The 20,868-nt window shown below is 36.5% G+C and overlaps 1 protein-coding gene across 5 annotated transcripts in view; it reads left to right on the plus strand.

The window, feature by feature from the left end:
- The window catches only part of CPNE3 (copine 3), a 25,915-nt gene extending 5,126 nt beyond the window's left edge, over positions 1-20,789 (plus strand). For 3 of the 5 annotated variants that reach the window (XM_026691170.2, XM_026691148.2, XM_087961974.1), the window contains exons 4-16: positions 1,209-1,283; positions 1,920-1,991; positions 3,232-3,315; positions 3,629-3,718; positions 6,263-6,361; positions 6,973-7,059; positions 7,958-8,017; positions 8,684-8,817; positions 13,073-13,127; positions 14,432-14,483; positions 15,340-15,473; positions 17,222-17,458; positions 18,228-20,789. In XM_026691170.2, coding sequence (XP_026546955.2) covers positions 1,209-1,283; positions 1,920-1,991; positions 3,232-3,315; positions 3,629-3,718; positions 6,263-6,361; positions 6,973-7,059; positions 7,958-8,017; positions 8,684-8,817; positions 13,073-13,127; positions 14,432-14,483; positions 15,340-15,473; positions 17,222-17,458; positions 18,228-18,359 — 1,311 coding nt within the window. In that variant the 3' untranslated portion in view covers positions 18,360-20,789. The remainder of the gene's footprint in view (positions 1-1,208; positions 1,284-1,919; positions 1,992-3,231; positions 3,316-3,628; positions 3,719-6,262; positions 6,362-6,972; positions 7,060-7,957; positions 8,018-8,683; positions 8,818-13,072; positions 13,128-14,431; positions 14,484-15,339; positions 15,474-17,221; positions 17,459-18,227) is intronic. The other 2 variants (XR_015748976.1, XR_015748977.1) reach the window with 1 other exon arrangement.
- The last annotated feature ends 79 nt before the right edge of the window (positions 20,790-20,868 follow it).

Consider the following 20,868-nt stretch of genomic DNA (forward strand, 5'->3'; position numbering starts at 1 on the left):
TTGTATAATTTCAATTAATTTGTGCTTTCTGTTGGTTTTGTTCTAGAACAGGGGTGTCAAACTCACGTCATCACAGCAGTGTCACGTGACATATCGGGACTTTTTTCCCCTTTGCTAAACCGGGTTTGGGCGTGGCCAGCATGTGACAGCCAGGAGTTTTGACAGCCGTGTTCTAGAAATTGTAATTGGTTCATGTACCATTGAATTTGATCCAGCAAATGGCATGACTTGAAATTCCATTTATGCTAAAATTAATGTTCTATTCCTTGCACACACACAGTGAAAATGGAAGACATTGCTACTTATTGCCCACCTCCTTTTCAATTAAAAAAAACTATACTCTTTAAAAGCAATTTGAAGATTTTACACCATTTTTAAAATCAAAACAGAATGGGAGGAATTAAAAGCACAAAACTAGTAGGCTATTTAAAAATCTTTCTCATTTGATGTGTGTGGGTGCATGTGTGCAGGCCTCCAAATCAGTTTTGATTCTCAGCAACTGCCTGAAGCCCTGCAGTTTGCTTGACAAGATTTCAGAAATGGCTTGACATGCCTCCTTCCTAGGGGTGAGGAAGAGTGGGATAAGCCCAAAGTTATGGAACTGGCTTCATGCCTCAGTCGAGACTAGTATTCACAATCTCCTGGTTTCTAGCTTAGTGTCTTAAGTACTTAAACCAAACTGATTCTCTCAGTTTAACATACTCAGATTTTACACTAGGTGACGTTTGGACTAGATGATCTCTAAAGATCCTTCCTGCTGTTACATTCTATGATTCTGCAGTTAAAAAATAAGTATGGGTGAAGATATCATTGGGACATTTGTCTACTTTGGTAGTTGAGCCATAATAATCATGGCTTTTCATACTAATATTGATTAAAACGAGATCTGTATGGCAGATATGATTTTCTTTTTTTATCCTTGAGTATATTGTAGCTTCTCTCATATCTTCCTTAGTGCAGTATTTTCTATTCCATCTTAATTAGGAAACTAATTAAGTTTTAATTTAAATTAAATGTAAGAACTGAAGTATAACAAAAACTAAGGTATAAGATGGCTTATGATCAAAAGAACAGTGGTAAAGATTATGGATTTGATTATAGTTTTTGACTTCATAAAACATTAATTGCATCTGGAGCAACCTTCAGTTACTAGAGGTGGTAATTGTAATAAATTGCTTTCTTTTCCTGAATATTCCTATATTTTACAGATTGTTTCTAGCAAGACGCTTACAAGACCTTTATTGTTAAGAAATGGCAAACCAGCAGGAAAAGGTGCAATTACGGTATGAAAACAAAGCAGAAGTTTTCTGATTTATTATTTTTTAGTTTCTCTTTTCTACCCCCTTCCAGTATATAAATATAAGCAAGAGAAATGAATAATCTGTCATTCAGCATGGTGTGATTTTCTGCCAATATGCATTTGAAAGTGTTTTCTGAAAGTGTAAAGTGTTTATCCATAAACTTAAAAACTATTTACGTTTTCCTGATTTGTTCAACATTTTCTTGATTTTTGTGGTCTGAAAAATAGGAAAATGTATTTTTAATCCAAAGACAAATCTGCTGCATACCAGATTTGGGTTTATATTTTTAAATAGTAATCTTGTTATTTTATAAATTCTTTTGAAAATTAAAAACATTTTAAAAAAATAAGATGATGATTTTAGGAAATAGGATGGTGTATATATCTTTTATTCCGATGAAAGCAAGGCAGAATCTCATTGAGTAAAACCAGGGGCAAAAATTTAAAAAGTTACCTGCGACTACATCTATATTATTATTGCTTCTGAAACTGATTCAAATGTCAGGTGTACTTCTCTTAGAATTTTCCATTTGTTTTCTGTTGTTCATAAAATAAGACATAACCATAATTTATTAGAATGGATTGTTTTAATGGTAAATATTGGTCTGTGTTTATTCAGATTAGTGCAGAAGAAATAAAAGACAACCGTGTAGTCCTACTTGAAGTTGAAGCAAGGAAATTAGACAATAAGGTGAGATGACTGGAAAACTTGTCCACCTTAATTCCTAACATTTGTTTCCAGGGTTAGATATTGGCCATCAAAAAGGTGATTGTTAGCTAAATATATATATATAGTATTTTTCTTGATGTGTTCCCACATAACTTGCTGTTTTGGAAATCACTGTACTCAGATTGTCACGCTATAGCAAGTTTTACTCAAAATTGTAAACCTGGTTCATGCTGTTGGCATAAGATCCTTGCTTTGGATTCTTAGTTTAGAATAACATTTTCCCATTCTATCAGGTCAGATTGAGGGGTGGGGGGTGGAAGCACCCTTCTCCTACATATTGCCATCTGGTGGGAGCTAGGAAATGTGCTTTTTCCAAGAACTGGTTTTCCCCCCAGCACTGGGATATTATTGCATTCTGCACATTGGAAGTCTGACTTGGCACCAGATTATTTTTAATATTTCATCATATTTGGTTTTATAATTTCAGCATGATTTTATATGCTGTTTTAATTTTTGATCAGGAGCTGCCCAGGTGATTAAAAGATGGGTGGCTGTATAAATTTTTAAATAAATAATGAGAGTGGAGAGGGGAGTGGAATGGAATGGAATAGAATAGAATAGAATAGAATAGAATAGAATAGTTGGAAGGGACCTTAGAGGTCTTCTAGTCCAACTCCCTGTTTAGGCAGGAAATCCTGTACATATAAAATAAATGAATATTTAAAATTAATTGACTGAACTGTAGTTTACAAACAAGTGGGTTTAAATAGGTGGTGTTTTGGAGAAGGACATTCTACAGCCCAAATTACCTAATTATGGCAGGACCATTGCATCTGCATTGTTCTAAGGATGGAATGTTACATTTAAATAATTATTTTTGGGGAATATACTAGGAGATTAGAGCATTGAAATTGTAAAAAAATTCAATAACTCTGTTTCAGGGAGAAATGGTTATATTTTTAGTGAACTTTAAACAAACATCTTGGTATTTATACTGATTTTTCAGTCCTTGTTTAACCTAATTATTTTTTGTTGCCTTCCTAGTTTGTTACCATTATTCCCTTTTAGAGAACAATATTTTATTGTTATGTATTTCCTGATTTTTTTTTCAAGGAAGAAAGTCTATTATCAAAAAAATTATACTTAGCCCTTTGCAAAGTTATCAGTGAGAGGGAATAAACAGAATTGCTTTGGACAACAAAGCTATTACCACAAAAGTATTATTTAGAATATAATTCACATAGTTTATTTCTAATTCCAGGATTTGTTTGGAAAATCTGATCCTTATTTGGAATTTCACAAACAGACATCTGAAGGAAAATGGGTGATGGTACACAGGACCGAAGTAAGTGCCATTTTCTGGGTTTAGTTATTTCATATCACAGCTTATTTCAGCATCTTTAATTCTGATTTCTGAAACTTTGCAACTAAACTCTGAATGAATAGCACTTTTAAAAAAAAATCAGCTATAAGTTTTAAAAGCCTTTTTTTTCATTAGATTTTTTTTTATTAATAGAACAATATCAGTATTGAAATAAAGGCCTACTTTCTTATACAGCACTACATTTGTTATATTTTTGGATAAATTTGTGCTAGTTTTATCCAAAATGATTTATTCAGAAGTTATGCTAATATATCTAAAATATATACTTTTATAGGTTATTAAAAATAATTTGAATCCTGTCTGGAGGCCATTCAAAATCTCTCTCAACTCTTTGTGTTATGGTGACATGGACAAAGCAATCAAGGTAATATTGAAGGAAACCAGAATTGTTCATTATAATTTGAATTTTGAACAAAGGTGTTTTAATTTAGAACCTTAAGATAAATTTCTGTTCTGTAGCTTTATGAGTTATGAATAAATTTGTACATTTATTTATTTATTTAGCGTGTGGTATGTGTTAGCCAGGGATCACCGAGGTGGCTGCCTGCCTCTGTGAAAGGAATTTTTTCGGGCAGTATTATCTTTATCTGTGGGACACCTGAATGTCAGTAGGCAATCGGAGAGGCTCCTTTCTTGTCCCTCCTTGGTTTATTCGCTCACGGGAATCAAGCTGCAGGGCGGCGTGCAGGCCCAGCGTCTTATCATGTGAGCTATTAAATTAGGATTTGCTTATCGGAAAATTAAAGAGATTCATAAATATAACAGCAAAATAAACTCGTAGGTAATGAGTGGCAAGCAAAATTTTATTCTAATCAATTACCAAAATATCATAGATAGATGTCAGGAGAATATGCCTCAGTTGACACAGAAGCTACCTATTCAAGAATTTCCCTAGTTTGATGGCATCTATTTGTATTAAACTATATTAGACTACAACTCCTACCAGCATCCAACCAGCAGGCCTGTTGGCCAGTCTTCAGCTGATGAAAAAGCAACATATCGAAGGTGGGGAAACATGGTCTAGTTCTTCTTTAGTGATACATCTGTAACTGAGTTTATGTAAGACCATGTTCCTCACCCATTCATTTTTCTAAAATGCGATAAATCAATAATAGCAGGCTGAGTTTTCAAACCATTTTTCAAACTAGTTTTGCATATCTTACATCAAATCTTGCTTCTATGCTTATAGTTCTGCTCTCTAATATCTTTAGGCCTTATTTCTTTAATGGGGTAATTAATTTAATACCTCTTTTCCCCTTAATACTGTTTTGGAATTTAAACACTATCCTGATAGCCACAAGCAAAGACAACTTGCATTTCCAAAAGTGTTTGCAAAAATGTATTTCATGTGAACTTATCTCCAGGGCTGCTTAATGTGACATGTACATAGTTTGCTTCCCAGAAGTATATCTCACAGCCTTTTTTACACAGTTAGTAGTATTATAACGCTTTCAACTTTTTTTTTTCAAATAAAAGAGGAAGTATGAAGCAATGTTGAATCATATAACAATCCTGGCAGCAAATTTCAAAACAGAAGGATACCATTTCATCTGCTCACTCACATCTTTATTTCCTTGAATTCAAAAAGGAGTTTTTCAGCTTATTCATATGGTTTCATCTTGCCTTATTAGCTTTGATACTTTTTTGTTTATCCATTCATTGATGTTCCACTCTCTCCCTATTTTGACTTAAGGATTTCCATAGGAAAGGAAAAATAATGAAAATAGTAAAGGCCATATTTTTATAGTTTCATTCTTCCTATCTGCCATGATTGCAACTAGTATTTTAACATCTTAGGACAATTACTCTTTCCACTTTCATTCTTGCATAATTAATAACTATTATTCAATAAACCATTTAATGCGAGTCTCACTTTGATGGAGCAAAATCAAATGTAGTGAATGTTTGATCTGATGTGTGATCAGGCTTGCAGTCTAAACTTCCTTATTAAGTACATCTGAGAAAATGGAAAAACTTTGATAGTTTCAGGAATTAAAAATCTGCTCTAATGAACAAGACAGGGAAGTATGTTCTTATAATAACTGAACAATTCTTTCATACTTTATGCACACGGTATCTTACATAGCTGCCTATTTCATTGTAGTAAGTAAAATAATTTTTCTATTTCTTCCTGACAGTATTGTCATTTTATGTGTTCAAATGGTACGTTTCTCTATTCAATCATAATGCAGAAGCATCTTACTTGAATACCTCATTAGTTGTCTTCAAAGTATGTCTCTTTGTGTGTTGAAGCAGCAAGCATGAATTCTTTTTTTCTATCATGGGTGGGAAATGCAACTCTCAGTATGCTATAAAACCTATATTAAACATTACTTTCGATGAATATCTCTTAATGATTTGCATATTACTATGTTAATCATTAAATTCAGGAATGACATGTTGAAACATGGGTATTTGTACTGTCTTCTACCTCTAACTTCAGCTTTATTCTGTGTGCTTTCATTATGTCAAAATCTGTTTCCACAAATCATCTTTGGTAATAGGAGTCTCTGCATGTTTGCATTAAAGGGAATGTCCGTGCATGTATCTTAAGAACATTAAATATATATATATATCTTTGGATATGTGCTGGATTGCAGTGTTTATATATTAGACTGGGAGTGACAGTGAATTCATCAAAAATGATAAATGCAAGAAACTGAATGTCCTTAAAATTTAAGTTTTAAAGCAGAGGTGCAAATACATTAGACATGTAATGGCATATTAAGTAGTAGTGCATTACTACTATTGTTGCATTCAGGCTTTGATGGACAGTGTTTTTAAAAACAAAGTTGACGCTATCACAGTTACTGAATTATAAGTGTGTTTGAACAGCAACGTAATTTTATACTCTTAATTATGATAACATCTACAATATTCTAGGCTCATGCTGTATGCTTCATTTTAGGTCGAGTGCTATGACTACGACAATGATGGATCGCATGATCTCATAGGGACGTTTCAAGCTACAATGTCTAAATTGAAGGAAGCCTCTCGACATTCACCAGTTAGTCTATTTTTATACGTCTTTATCATGTTAATTGAAATGAATGTGGAAGCAAACACTGCTGGTCCTTGGGACTTTGCTAAAATAAAGAGATTGACTCAGAAGGAGAAGCCTATAAATGGAGTTATCCAAAATGTCTTATTGAACAAAATGAAAATTGCTGTGCAGCATGATAGTATCTGCTTGTTTTCTCTTCCCTTTTCTCACGGGTTTGTGAGCAATTATGGCATTTAGCCCTAGACTGCTAGTTCCAAAAGAGTTTATTGTTACTTCTATTTGTCTTGTGGTGTGGGCAGAATGCTAAAACATTAATAGCAACAGTATTTTAATAGCAGTGTAAAAATCAGTAAATACAAAATATTGCACAGATTTGCTTCTTTTCTTTCTTAGGTTCAAGCAAGTAGTTTTTCCACACAATCTTGCGAAAGTAATTGACAACTGTGCTATCCATGACTTATGATATAAAGTTTGGAAGTAGATTTTATTAGACCCATATCTGAACATTACTTGGACAAAGGTTGCCAAAAGTCATATATATGAGAGCACATTTCTGAGTAAGCAGACTTGGAGATCACAGTCTAAATATATGCCATTTTTACTCTTTTTTGTAGATGGAATTTGAATGCATCAATGAAAAGAAGAGGCAGAAAAAGAAAAGCTACAAGAACTCAGGGATTGTGAGCTTTAAACACTGTGAGGTCAGTGCTTTCAAAATATTGTGCTCATATTTATGTGGACAAATTCCTTGTTGTGTCCAATCACACTTGGACAATAAAGAATTCTATTCTATATCCAGCTGTAATAAGGGAAATATAACAAAAGTGTTTGATTTAATGATTGTACTGAAAGAAAACATTTTTCCTTGCACTGTGACTAAATCCAACATTTTGATGCAGCTTCTGCAATTTTATGATGTTAACAATTTTTAGTATTTTATTCATGTATTAGATTTTTATCCTAAGGGTACAAAGTGTCTTTCCTTTTCCGTACAATTAATCTGACATCAGTTAGGCTGAAAAAGTTGTTTCACTGATGCATAACTCAGCCTTTGGCACTAATCTGATCCATTGAACTGATTTCCTTGTTTAGCAGAGAGGAAAGATTGCAAATACAGCATTGCTTCAGCCACTGCACAGCTTTCCCCCCCTTCCCCCCCCTTTTTTTTTAAAGAAAAAGGGTAGTTGAAGCTAGTGAAAGTTGTGCAATAACTGTAAAATGCTGTTCTGTTTCGAAGGAGTAAAAGGTGTTCTGGAGGTCCCATCTGCAGCTCCTTGGACCAAAAGTCTTTTTGAGGGATCATAGAGTACAGTTGTGCTATTCCCCCCCAATTTTTTTTGCCTGTTTGCCAGCGTATGTTACATTTGAGGCCTCACATGCTCTGACAGCAGCCTACTGCAACAATACCACACTTGGATTTTGCATTTAGTCAATCCTTAAATTTCTGCAACTAGGACACTGCTGTTCCCATCTCACAGTCCATCCCCATCCCCAATTTAGACGTAGAAAATCCTGCTGTGGTCCTGTTGGGAGAAACTAGATTGTGAAAAAAAAAAGTTGATTCCTTGGTTTATGTATCGCTACATGACTTTTCTGTAGGTCATCACAGAATGTACTTTCCTTGACTACATCATGGGGGGATGCCAGCTGAATTTTACTGTAAGTAAACTCTGTCTTAAGTATTGGCAATAAGCTCTATTCATTTGAGAAAGACTGGGTACATGCTTCCATGCCAGAACTATTCCATTAGTACTAAAGTGCTGGCATTACAGAAAACATGATGTTGTTCTACTTTCCTGCTGGAGGACAGGAGGCTTGTGTTCAATGCTGCTCTGTGCTTTTAAACATTGCTTCCTGCAGCATTGCTTTGGGATTCAATTTCTATAACTTCCTAAGCCTGTGTATTTATCTTAATTGCTTAATTGCTCAAGGAAGTGCAGCCTCTTTGGAAGTAATTGTAACTGGAAATTGGGTTCACTAGGAAGCACTGTTTTTACTGGATTTGAGAACATTTTCTTAATTGTTAATCTTCATACAGTTTGTGTAAACAAAATCCTTAAAAACTGTTAATTCCATGGGAGAGAGGGAAAACCTTTCACATTTTCCCATACAAACTTAGTTTCTCTGTTGATTGTTATCATAACAGGTAATATGGAGCAAAGTAATGTTTGTATATTATTATTGTTATTGTTATTATTATTGTTATCTCTTACTCATTAAACATGAAAGTCAGTCAACTGAACATTTTAAAATGTATCACAAATATCATTGACTGGCGCTGATGATTGATACAGGTTGCTGCAATTGTTATTATTATTATTACAGGTTGGCATTGATTTTACTGGATCTAATGGAGATCCTCGTTCTTCAGACTCCTTACATTACATCAGCCCCAATGGAGTGAATGAATACTTGTCAGCCATTTGGTCTGTAGGAACGGTCATTCAGGATTATGATGCGTATGTATTTTTATTGAATTGTTCTTAAACTGTTGAACATGATGAGTATACTTGGATTCTTCAATAAGTCAAAGCTTATTTTAAATATTTTAATTTATTCACATATTTTTAAAATTTTCCATCCTTGATTGTATCAGTAAGAGCAGATTTTCGATATACACTTACATTAAATGGTATGGCTAACGTAAAACTAAACATTCTCACTGACGTATCTTCTCAGTGAAAGAAAGTATAAAGGGGGGACGATGGATTTTTGAACAGTTGCTGAGGTAATTGAACATTTGCATTATTAGTAGTAAAAGTTCTATAATTTGTTCCAGGAGAGTATTGTCCAATCTTTAGCAGCCTTCCCTCTAAAAGTTTCATTGTTTCCTTCCTTTTATTCTTGCACTAATACTCTCAAGTGGACTCCCATATGCAAATGTATCCTTTTTATTTCAGTGTACTCATCAGGCCATCTAGATACTATTGAATCATCTTTCTTCTGTGAAATATTAACTACCTATCTCATCTTTTTGTCTTTCTACTTAGTTGGCTTTTCTGTCGTCCCCCCCCCCCCCCCTATTTTCTGCATTTTTCCTATAATTCGTTGCATTCCCCTGCTAAAGTCCTGTTGCAGATATGTACTTCCTGTTCACTTGCAGAACCATATGTGCAACTCCATGCTGTATGTATGGTTCTTGGATCAGATGAAACAAAAGTTTTTTAAAAAATCCTATAGTTTGACTATTTGGAAATTGGAATCAGAACTCCAACTTCACTTCCTCTTCTCCCAAAGAAATAAGAGATTTCAGATGGCTTACATGTATAGTTTTGCCTAACTGTATTTAACCTTTGAAAAGTGTGTATCTTCCATGTATTATCACCTTAGGGAGGCATATTAGAGCAGGGTTATTGAAGAAATAGCACTAGCACCTAGATTTACATACCACTGCATAGGGCTTTAGAGCAGTGATCCCCAACCTTTTTGGCGCGGCCCGGTACCGGCATCAGCTGGCGCCGCAGCCTGGTACCGGCATCAGCTGGGCGCCGCCATCTTTTTTGATGAAAAAGTGCTTCCGGTGACCTCACCGAAGCACGTTTTCATCAAAAGATGAGCGTGTTAGCGCTCGTGAGCTTTTCCGGTAGAAATGGCTTTCTACCCGGAAAGCTCATCGAGCGTTGGCGCCGCCATCTTTTTGATGAAAAGCGTGCTTCCGGTGAGTTTCTACCCGGAAAAGCTCACTGGAAGCACTTTTTCATGAAAAAGATGGCGGCGCCCAGCAACCAGTGGCCCGGTAGGAGTTGTTCCATGGACGGTACCAGTCCGCGGACCGGTGGTTGGGGACCCCTGCTTTAGAGCACTCTCTAAAATGGTTTACAGAATTAGCGTATTGGTCCCAGCAATCTGGGTCACTTGGCAACAGTTACAGTTTCACCAGAGATCCTTCATCTGCAGATAAGTGATGGCATTAGGATTTCATGGATTTTTCATTTCTTTGTATATAAATCATAGAACTGTTGTGAAATCTGAATGTTTTAGTTTAGTGTCTCTCAACTTCAGTAACTTTAAAATGTCTGAACTCCAATTCCCAGAATTCCTCAGTCCATTCATCTTCAAGTTGCTGAAGTTCAGAAACATTGGTTAGAGAACTGCCTTAGCAGTATTCAGTATAATATGTACTGTATATGTTGGTGCCACTAGATAATTTATTCTCCACCCTGTCCTGGAATTGATGTTGCAAACAATACGCAATAACTCAGTGGTATAAGGAGATTAGAATCCTAGCTGTGCCATATATGCAGAATAATTTAGCAAATATTTGGAAGGAGATGTGAGTCACAGGTGCAAGCTTTCTGTCTTTCCAAAGTTGGGTAAACCACTTCGTTAGCATTGAGCAATTGGAGGAAACACTGGTTGGTGTCACTCTGAAGATCATGTTCAATCTTTTTGCTTTATTGCAATAATGATCTAACTTCATTTATTGGATGGATTAGAAGTATGATTAATTATCGGCTCCACTTTGGCTACACTCTTGGGTAAATCAGAAGACCGAAATGGCATTCAACTGAGAAAAACAATAGACTTGATTCCTAAGATAAGCTAATATAAAAGTGTAGATAAGGAAGGCTTTTCTCATTCTTTTACATTGCCTCTCTGTTCACTTACACCTCCTGAAATCTTCAATCTGGGGCAATCTTGAACAGTCTGTTTGGTGGGGAAAGAGTTGACCTTCCATGGACTTTCTTTTTTTATTCTGTGTCATTTTGCACATACCTCCCTAGAATAAACAGTGATTCAATTAAACTTACTCTCAGATAATTTGGTAGTGGGTCCAAACTACATATTCTCAGGTAAGCAGAAACTATGGAAGTACTATAGTCCTTGATTTGCGACCATAATTAAGCCCAAAATTTTCATTGCTAAGCAAGGCAGTTGTTAAATCAGTTTTGCCTCATTTTATGATCTTTTTTTGCTACAGTTAAGGGAATCACTGCAGTTGTTAAGCAACTCAAGCTTTCCTAGTTGACTTTGCTAGTTGACTGGGAAGGTCACAAATGATGATTGCCTGACCCTGGGACAGTGCAATTATCATTAATACACACACCAGTTGTCATCTTCATTTAATGGCCCCATAATCCCTTGGGGGGGGGGGAGAGTCTGGGCAACTGAATGGAGCTAGCAGAGTGTTTTAATGGCCGGATGCCCTTCTTGTTACCATTGTGAAGTTTTGTTCAGCAGATATATTCTCAGTGTGCCCAGAGAGAGAGAAATATCTGTCTCTACCTAGGATAAAACTCACAGCCTCCTGATTGTGAGGCAAGAGCTCTGTCAGGTTTCCAAGTGATGAAATCCATTTTAAAAAGAAAAGCACAAAGTCCATCTTCCAAGACAATTTCCTTTATTTAGGAAAGCATCAAATTGGCAAAGTCCATGGTAATTCCAGATCTGACACAACCCGGAATTACCCCACATATTAGAAGCTAGAAACAACCTCCCCAAAGTCACATTCTCCAATAGAAGTAATTCAACGTTGCTTGATGTCATAAATCACCACCAGTGCCTAGGCACAGGCAACTCGGGTTCTCACGGGAAGAATGATCACCTAGCCTAAACAACTCTCTTTATCTCCACTCCTCCCCCATGACTGCCAAAGAGAATGTGGCAAGCCCGAAACCTTTCCCCCATGACTGCCAAAGAGAAAGTAAGAAGAAGAATATATACTAAGCCTAACTAAAATGGCTACACGTATATCAATACCGGGCTTGACAGGCTCCACCTCTAGGCTCCTAATATACACCAGTTTATCAAGGGGTCACATTTTGATCACATAACCCTGAGGATGCTGCAACAGTCATAAGTGTGAAAAATTGTTACAAATCACATTGTGTAAGTGCTGTTGTACTTTCGAACAGTCCCAAAATGTGTTCTGACCAAGGCTTCCAAACAGAAATTACACACACACGTCTTTTAAAAACAAAACTTATTTTATTGCAACGCTGGGAATTGTTTTCATTCCCAGCTGGAATTAATCTCAAACAGTCCCCCGAGATAAGCACACACCTTTCAGTTCTGTGAAGTGCTGCCAAAAACAGAAGTATCAAATGAACTAGAAAAGAAACCAACCTTTTTTTGCCACAGCTGTTAAGTGAAGCACTGCAGTTAAGTAAATCATGCAGCTGTTAAGCAACTCAAGCTTTCCTAGTTGACTTTGCTTGTCAGAAGCTGACTGGGAAGGTCACAAATGATGATTGCATGACCCCAGGACAGTGCAACTATCATTAATACACAACAGTTATCATCATATCAACAGTTATCTTCATTTAACAACACCATAATCCCTTGCGGGGTGGAGTCTGGGCAATTGAATGGAGCTAACAGTGTGTTTTAATGGCCAGATGCCCTCCCTGTCACCAATGCAGAGTTTTGTTCAGCAGATACATTCTTATTGTGTCTAGAGAGAGAAATATCTGCCTCTACCTAGGACTGAACTCACAGCCTCACAGCAAGAGCTCCATCTCTAGGCTACCACACCACTCCTAATATATACCAGTTATCAAGTGATCATATTTTGATCGCATAACCCTGAGGATGCTGCAGCAATCATAAGTGTGACAAATTGTTATAAATCACATTTTTCAGTGCTGTACTTTCGAACGGTCACAGAAGGAATGGTTGGAAGTCGAGGGCTTCCTGTACTGTTCATGAACATATATTCTAATGAATGCACAACTATGGATTTACTTACTTTGTTTCTCTAAATTGCTTACACAGAGATAAGATGTTTCCAGCTTTTGGGTTTGGTGCTCAGATCCCCCCTTCATGGCAGGTAAGCAGTATGCTTTGGGAAGATAACGTACTCTCTAGATCAGGGGTCGCCAACCTTTTGGACCTCAGGAACCACAAAACTCATAATTTTAAATCCCAGGGACAACTAACTGGTTCTGTGGGTGTGGCCTAATTTGTGGGTGTGGCTTGGTGATCATGTGACTGTCTGGGCATGGCTCGTATGTAAATATTATAAATATTTATATAAATATTGAACTTTTTATAAAAAAAGAACAACTTTTATCCAAAATCATGCAAAGCAGGCAGGCAGATTGAATTGTTCACAGAATCATTCATTGATCTCTCTATCTGCCATCGGCTAGCTCAGTCACAAATTTGCTTGCCATGAGTCTGCACTGAATAATAGAACCTTCAATCCTAAGGGAGGTTCGGCTGTGCTTAAAAGCAGAGCTGCAGATCTAAAGATTAGCTAGAAAGCAAGAAATCCAACCATTTCCTGCTTTCTAGCTAATCTAAATCTCCCAGCACAGCAGAACAGATGATGGTCGGAAAAAGGAAAAATAGCAATTTAGCAGGCAAGTTTGCTGGGTAAGGAGTGAGTGGGTGGGGAGGGTTCCAGCTGGCCATGTGGGCGGCACAGCCTTGTGTTTCTGCACAGCCTGGATTAATTGCTTTGGAGGGGTGCTCTGGAGGTGAGATTTCTCTGCAGCCCACCAAAATTTTCTCATGGCCCACCAGTGGGCCGCAGCCCGCCGGTTGGCGAACGTTGCTCCAGAACATTGTTAGAGTTCATTAATTAAATTAATAAATAGTGACATGATGTCATCTTGATAGCTTTTAAGATAAGTGGACCTCAATTCCTAGGATTCTACTGGCTGGAAAATTCTGGGAGTTGACATCCACCGATCTTAAAATTGCTAAAGTTGTGTAAGGTTGATTTAAAGCAAGGGTCTGCAACCTGCAGCTCTGGAGCCACATGCAGCTCTTTCAACCCTCTGCTGCGGCTCCCTATCGGCTGATCCCACCCCAGGCTGGCCCCACCCCTTCCCTCTTCGTCACTCCTCCCCTGGCCTGAGAAGGTAAGGGTGATGGCGGGGGATGGAGACTTGCTCCATATTCCAGAGCAAGAGGTGACTGGGTGGGAGTGAGTGACGTTGAGTTGGCCACGCCCTCCCAGTCACACCGGTTGTTAAATTATTGTCTCGGGGGTTTTCTGTGAGAAACATGAAAACAGAAATGGCTCTTTGAGTGTTTAAGGTTGAAGACCCCTGATTTAGAGGAAAGCTACTTGGTGAAAGATAAGTGAACCCGAGGGAAAAAATGGGTATCTTTATGTATTTTCAGGTGTCTCATGAATTCCCATTGAACTTTAACCCATCAAACCCCTTCTGCAATGGTAAGTTTTAATATACCACAAAAGTACGTCCTGACATTTCTAGGAATGCTGAATGTAACAGTAGAGCAAGCCTGGGCTCAGTGATTACACATTCTAAAATTAACACTGTTAATTTTGCATAATTATTCAGAAACAGTTGTAAAAATAAAGATTTTTGATCAAAATTCCCTGCCAGAGAGATTGCAACAGGTTAGGCACTTCTGAAAATATGGAAATTTTGTTTTTAAAATCCTTTACAAATGTAACACCCTAATGAAGTGCCACAAAGGCACTTACGTATGAGTTTCTTATGATTTATTTCCATAGAGGAGTTGCCATTTGTGGAACTGTTAAAATTTTACTACAGGAAATTCTCTTTGGCACAAGGACCTGTGTTGCTACAAGTATTTTGAAGTTGGGTTGTGATGAAATTCTCTGTGTGCTCCTGTACTTTCAGGACTTCACAATCTGAAAAGAATCACCTTTGCAGGAAATACTGACAGCTCTTCTCCAAAGTTACGTGGCCTTCAAAAGTCCTTGGGATTTAAGTTTCATTCACTGTTTGACTAGCTAGTCTGCTTACTTTAAGTCTTGTCTTTACACTTTAAGTGAGATAAGCAACTTTGTAGATCTTCTGCCTTAAATGGAGACAGTTTACAATAGAAATGCTTATTGAGGCTTCAGCATATAGACCAAAATTTGTAGTGTCACGTGACATATTGCGATGCTTTCCCCCTTTGCTGGGGTGGGCGTGGCCTGTGCGTGACCATATCCGGCTTGCAGGCCACCAGTTTGACACACCAGATATAGACCTTCATAAACTAGAGTGGATGGTGGCCATGGCGGATAAATTTCATTATGTTTTTATTCCCTGCAGGTGTCCAGGGTATTGTGGATGCATACCGGGTCTGCCTTCCTCAAATACGATTGTATGGACCCACCAACTTCTCTCCAATCATCAATCATGTAGCTAGATTTGCTGCTGCAGCAGCACAGCAGAGAACAGCCTCAGTAAGTATCTTTTTGCTATGCTTAACTGTTGTGAAAAGATACTGGTAAGAATGAGTAGTGGTATGAATTTCTGAATTAGCAAAAGCTCGTGGTAATGACAAAATATGAACAAACAACAGTTGAGGGTTTTTTTTAATACATATAAGCAACGACATTTGGCAAGCACCTCTACCATGTTAGAATCCTTTTAGTACTTTGTACTAAGAGTGAAATGTTGCAAAAAGCAAAATGGAGATTAATTATTTATGATGAGGCATGAAGAGTAGCAATAACTGCTATTTGTGTAGAACATAAATATCTGTACCTGTCCATTTCTTTTCCCTGAGATGCTCTGAAAGCAATTTGGTTTTCATAAAGCAAATTTACATCTGTTATACGTTGGGGCGAATGCTGGTAACTGTTGATTTGAATAATTATGCTATTTGGAAGTCATAATTGAGATATCAGCCTGATTCTAATTATCCAGGCATTTATGGCTTCCTGCTAATAATTCTATCATTACTTATTTAGAAAAGAATAAGCTCAGAACATGAATAATGACTTTTTATAAGATTCCTGAAGCAGGTATATATAACTTCAACAATAATTCACTGCAGCAATCCATGAATGAAAAAAAAAAAAAACTTGCCAGGCTAAGAAACTATGTATATAACCAGGTTTCCTTTCTTTGTGATAGGACATAGCAGTTATCTCCCTGCATGTTTTGGGAATCCTCTTCACCTCATATTTGCCATTTTTCTGAGTTGTGAATTGGCCTTTGTGGATCCTATATTTTTCAGATGGGTTGATACCCCTAAAATGCTCTAAACCTCAACATGGTATTAACAAGAAGCTCCTGTATCTGGAGTCTTACGTGAGAGGATGTATAGGAGGAAATGAATGTCTAAAGAAGCAAAAATGGTTCTGTATTAAAAAAAATGTCTCTGGCAACTACCGGTAAAATGAAATTAATTAAATAGAAGTGAGTATTGGTGTTTGTCATGAGAAACATAAAAGTAAATTGCATACAATTTAGTTGGGTGAAAAGTTGATTTAAGACTTGATGGAGAAAACTTAATGGAATGTTTCATTGTTAAAGTAGAGGTAGTCCTCAACTTACTCCCCAAAATGGAGGCCAAAATTTATGTTGCTAAGCGAGACATTGTTAAGTGAGTTGTGCCCCATTTTGCGACCTTGCTTGTCACAACTAAGTGAATCACTGCAGCTATTAAGTTAGTAACATGGTTGTTAAGTGAATCTGGATTCCCCATTAATTTGTTTGTCGGAAGGTTGCAAACGGTGGTTACATGACCATGGGACTGTGCAATCATCATAAACATGAACCAGTTGCCAAGCCTCCAAATTTTAAATCACGTGACCGTGGAGATGTTGCAACAGTCGTAAGTGTGAGAAATGGTTACAAGTCATTTTTTTCAATGCCGTTGTAACTTAGAATGGTCACTAAATGAACTGTTGTAAGTTGAGGATGACCTATAACTTAAGTATCCTTGTTAGGTACAGCGAGAGAGTAAAGAATACTGTTTTGGAAATTTATCTGGAAATAATAATAGTGCCTTTGTATAAAGATTGTTCTCCAGATGACAACCTAAGACACACATCAAATTGCATTAATCTTTTTTTAGTGTGTTGTTTTGGAACTTTTCCTTTCCGCCATTCTTATAAATTGGTATCCCAATCCCAATTTGTATCCCAAATATATCTTTGGAATGTATTTTCCTCAGCGGTAACCAAGTCCTTTTGTTCAACAGCAATATTTTATACTCCTGATAATCACTGATGGGGTGATAACAGACCTCGATGAGACCAGATCTGCTATTGTCAATGCATCTAAGCTTCCCATGTCCATCATTATTGTTGGTGTTGGAGGTGCTGATTTCAGTGCCATGGAATTTCTGGACAGTGACAGCGGAGCTTTGAGATCACGTTCAGGAGAGGCTGCTATTCGAGACATTGTCCAGTTTGTGCCATTTAGACAGTTCCACAAAGTAAGTTTTGTTTCTTAAAGATGTGCATTGCTTCAGGTTCAGGTTCAGGCCTGTATGAAACTGGATTCATTTACTTTGAAAAATGAAACTTGATTATAGTACCTATTGCTTGATTTCAAATACCTTAAAAAAGTATTCAGATTGAAATGACTACTCTAGTAATTACAGATTAGTTGAATGACCATATCAAATAAAGTAAGATAAAATCATGCAGCAAATATTCCATAAAATCAAGTAAGATCATCCTCTTGGTAGTTGACCCCAATCTGATCTAGATAAGGAACTCTCAGTTGAATGGCTATAGCTATAAACTTGGCAGTCTTTCTATCTATTAATGTGCTTGTACCTTGAAGGAAGCTTATCAATTATATAGCTGGCAGTCAGGATATGATAGATATCTTCTCTTTGTGGCTACAGAAAAAAATTGGCCTTATAAATCTTACAGAAATTCCATTAATGAAGCAACTTACATTGCTCAATGTTTGATTATGTCTTGCATAAATGCACTGTGGTAATTTTTGTAGATCTTACATAATCTTTTCATTTAATTTTAATATACAAAATGCTCTGCTTCTATTTTTGGCTTTATGAAGCCAGTGTAAAAAGGAAGAACTCTTCCACCATGACATGACAGCTCATAAAGACGACCTTAATGGACAAGTCAGTCTGTGGTAATTGTTTTCCCTTTGAAAAAGTGGTCCTGAGAACTTCCTAGATGAGCAGGAATTGAATCAGTTGATTTTACTTCTGTCTCTATCCTTTGAATTAGGCTCCCAAGGAAGCTCTCGCTCAAAGTGTCCTGGCAGAGGTGCCACAGCAAGTTGTGAGCTACTTCAGCATGTACAAGTTGCAGCCACCAAACAAGCCGTCAGCCAAGCAAGAACAGCAGAAGCAAGCATGAATCGCTCTGGGAAGTTTCTGTGCTGCCTGTCTGTGGTGTCCCTTGATGATGATGATGCACAATAAAAGCTTTTTCATTCATTTTACAGAAAAGGCGCCATGCTAAGATAGCCTTTTCCTTTTTTGTTCTGAGTTGCCAAAGATGCTCTATGTTTAACCCCATTGCAAGTGAAATTGGAAAAGTAGTGTCGCATACAAAGTCTCCAGCGATATATACAGTATATCCCAGAGCAGTAGAAACATTTTTGTTATTTTGAAATGATAACTGCCTTGGGTGCTTAATTCTTGCATAGGCCCTATGTCAAATATTCAAGTCTTTTTTTCAAACTTCAGAACCATTAAGATCAGGGTGCTAAGTTCAGGATATTTAAGTATCTTTCTTCATCCATCTTCCATGGTGTCTGCCCTTCTATTTCTGAACATTTGCAATTTGATGAAACAGTAAACATTTGAAAACTTGAGTATTATCTGGAGACTGGAACATAATTATAGCACAATTTACAGCTTTCTTTGTAATATTACATCAAGGTGGCATCTGACTGTGATACACACCTGCCAACAGTTTATGTCTGTCTGTTCCACATAAAGGATATAAATAGGATTAGGATTGCTTCTATTGCTTATTTTATCACAAATCAATTTGAGTTTTGAGAAATATAATTGTGTAAAATAAGTACATGGACATAGAAGCTATATATGTGCGTGTGCCTGGAGAAGCTTACCTGTTTTATAGCTGTGTATATAGCAATCTCTATGTGCTAGAGAATCTGTATTATTTTAATATTTCATAAAAGGTTTCTCTATGGATGTAGTTCCAGGATGCCTTATCACTTTCTTTCAGTAGTGTAAGCTGAAATGCTCCCCACAGGTGATTTAGAGAAGCCAAATAATGTACCTTTTCTTTTTATCGCAATGCCCATGTATTAGATTATCTTATTCTGCATGTTCTTTCAGGTCATCTGGTCTTTGGGGGATTTTTGCATTAGTGACAGTTTGTGATTGTGTTTTATCTGCTTTCAGCATTTTTTTCTAAATCCCAAATATATGCTGATCAATAATCCAAATGTTTTTGACATTTTTTCTTGCCTTTTGTTCAGTAAGAAAAAAGTGCACATAATGTTTCTATTTTTCTGTCTGTATACTCTTAAGTGAAATGAAATTGGACTGAGCTGTCTGAAAAGGATTGTTAATTGTGCAGCATAAATTATGTAAGCCCCTATCAAAAGGCAAAAATGAGAAATTACTGTTAATAGCATAGAACCTGATAGGTATGTATTTTTCTGGGAAAGTGAAAGTACCAGCCTTCTGTCCTGAAGCTTTGCATTAAGTTCATATTAAAATGGAAAATATCTGCAGGTTATAACAACTAATGCCATGTTTAAAAGTACACGTGTATTTAGAATATCATCTATTCATCTAATTAAAGGTATTTTTATTAGGAATTTTCTGCAATAAAATCTTTAGCGGGTCTCTTCTAGCATCCTATTGAGAAACTTTTTTTCTTTGTTTCGTGCATATGTGTAGATGACTATTTATTTAGATCAGGGATTTGTTGCTAGTGGTTCGGTGAAAAAAACTAAATGCCAGGAATGTATAAAAATGTATTGTGTAATGGTATGCTTTGTGAATATTACTTACTGTATTGTGACCAGTTTGCATCAAAGGTTTATCATATTGGAGACCAAGTATTTCAGGATCAAAAAATTAGAACACAAAAGCTATATTTTGTAAACTCTTGAGATATTTGCTCTTGTAAGAAAGACTGAAATTTTATTTTTGCACTTTGTTACTACCTTATACTGTATTTTCTGACTTACAACAAATGGGAAATGGCAATATCTTAAACAGGGGCCACTTCCTGCATGGTTTTTATTCCCTTCAACATATGATCTTAAGTCCATGGCATATGCCAAGCTATGCAACTTTTAAAATAGATTTTTTAACTGAAAAAAAAAAGTTTGCCTTCTGGACCATGATATTTTGTGATTGCCTTGCCCACTGTGTCAGCCATTGCTCACAAAATTCAACCGGTTCTCAATATTCTGAAAAATTCTGTGTTGAACTTTTCCTATCTTGAAAAAGGATAGCATAGCCCACAGCTATGCAAGTAAATTGATAGGTTCATTGCATTTCTTTAAAAAATAGTATGATTAGAACTACAACCATAAAATATGAATATAGTATTTGCTTATTAATACTTTTTAACACTTTATTTAAGTAATACTTTTTCTTATCTATGTTTTCAGCATACTTTTTCAAGCCAGTTGCTAGCACCACCTTGTGATAGAGTTTGATATTGGCATATTTGTACCAATTTTTTTTTTCCTATTTGATACTTTCATCATAAATTTGTATTTTGCTTTGAAAATACAATATCATATATATGGCTTGCACTATCATATTTTCTGAATAAAGCTGTTTTTGTATGTGATGTCGAAGCTGACTTTGAATGTGACGTAGCACATTTTAGTGACATACAAACCAAATTTGTTATATCCCAATAGTTCTCG

Source organism: Notechis scutatus, chromosome 3, assembly GCF_049901735.1.
Source record: "Notechis scutatus isolate UNSWTSFEM ecotype Mainland chromosome 3, rNotScu1.2, whole genome shotgun sequence".
Lineage (NCBI taxonomy): Eukaryota > Metazoa > Chordata > Lepidosauria > Squamata > Elapidae > Notechis > Notechis scutatus.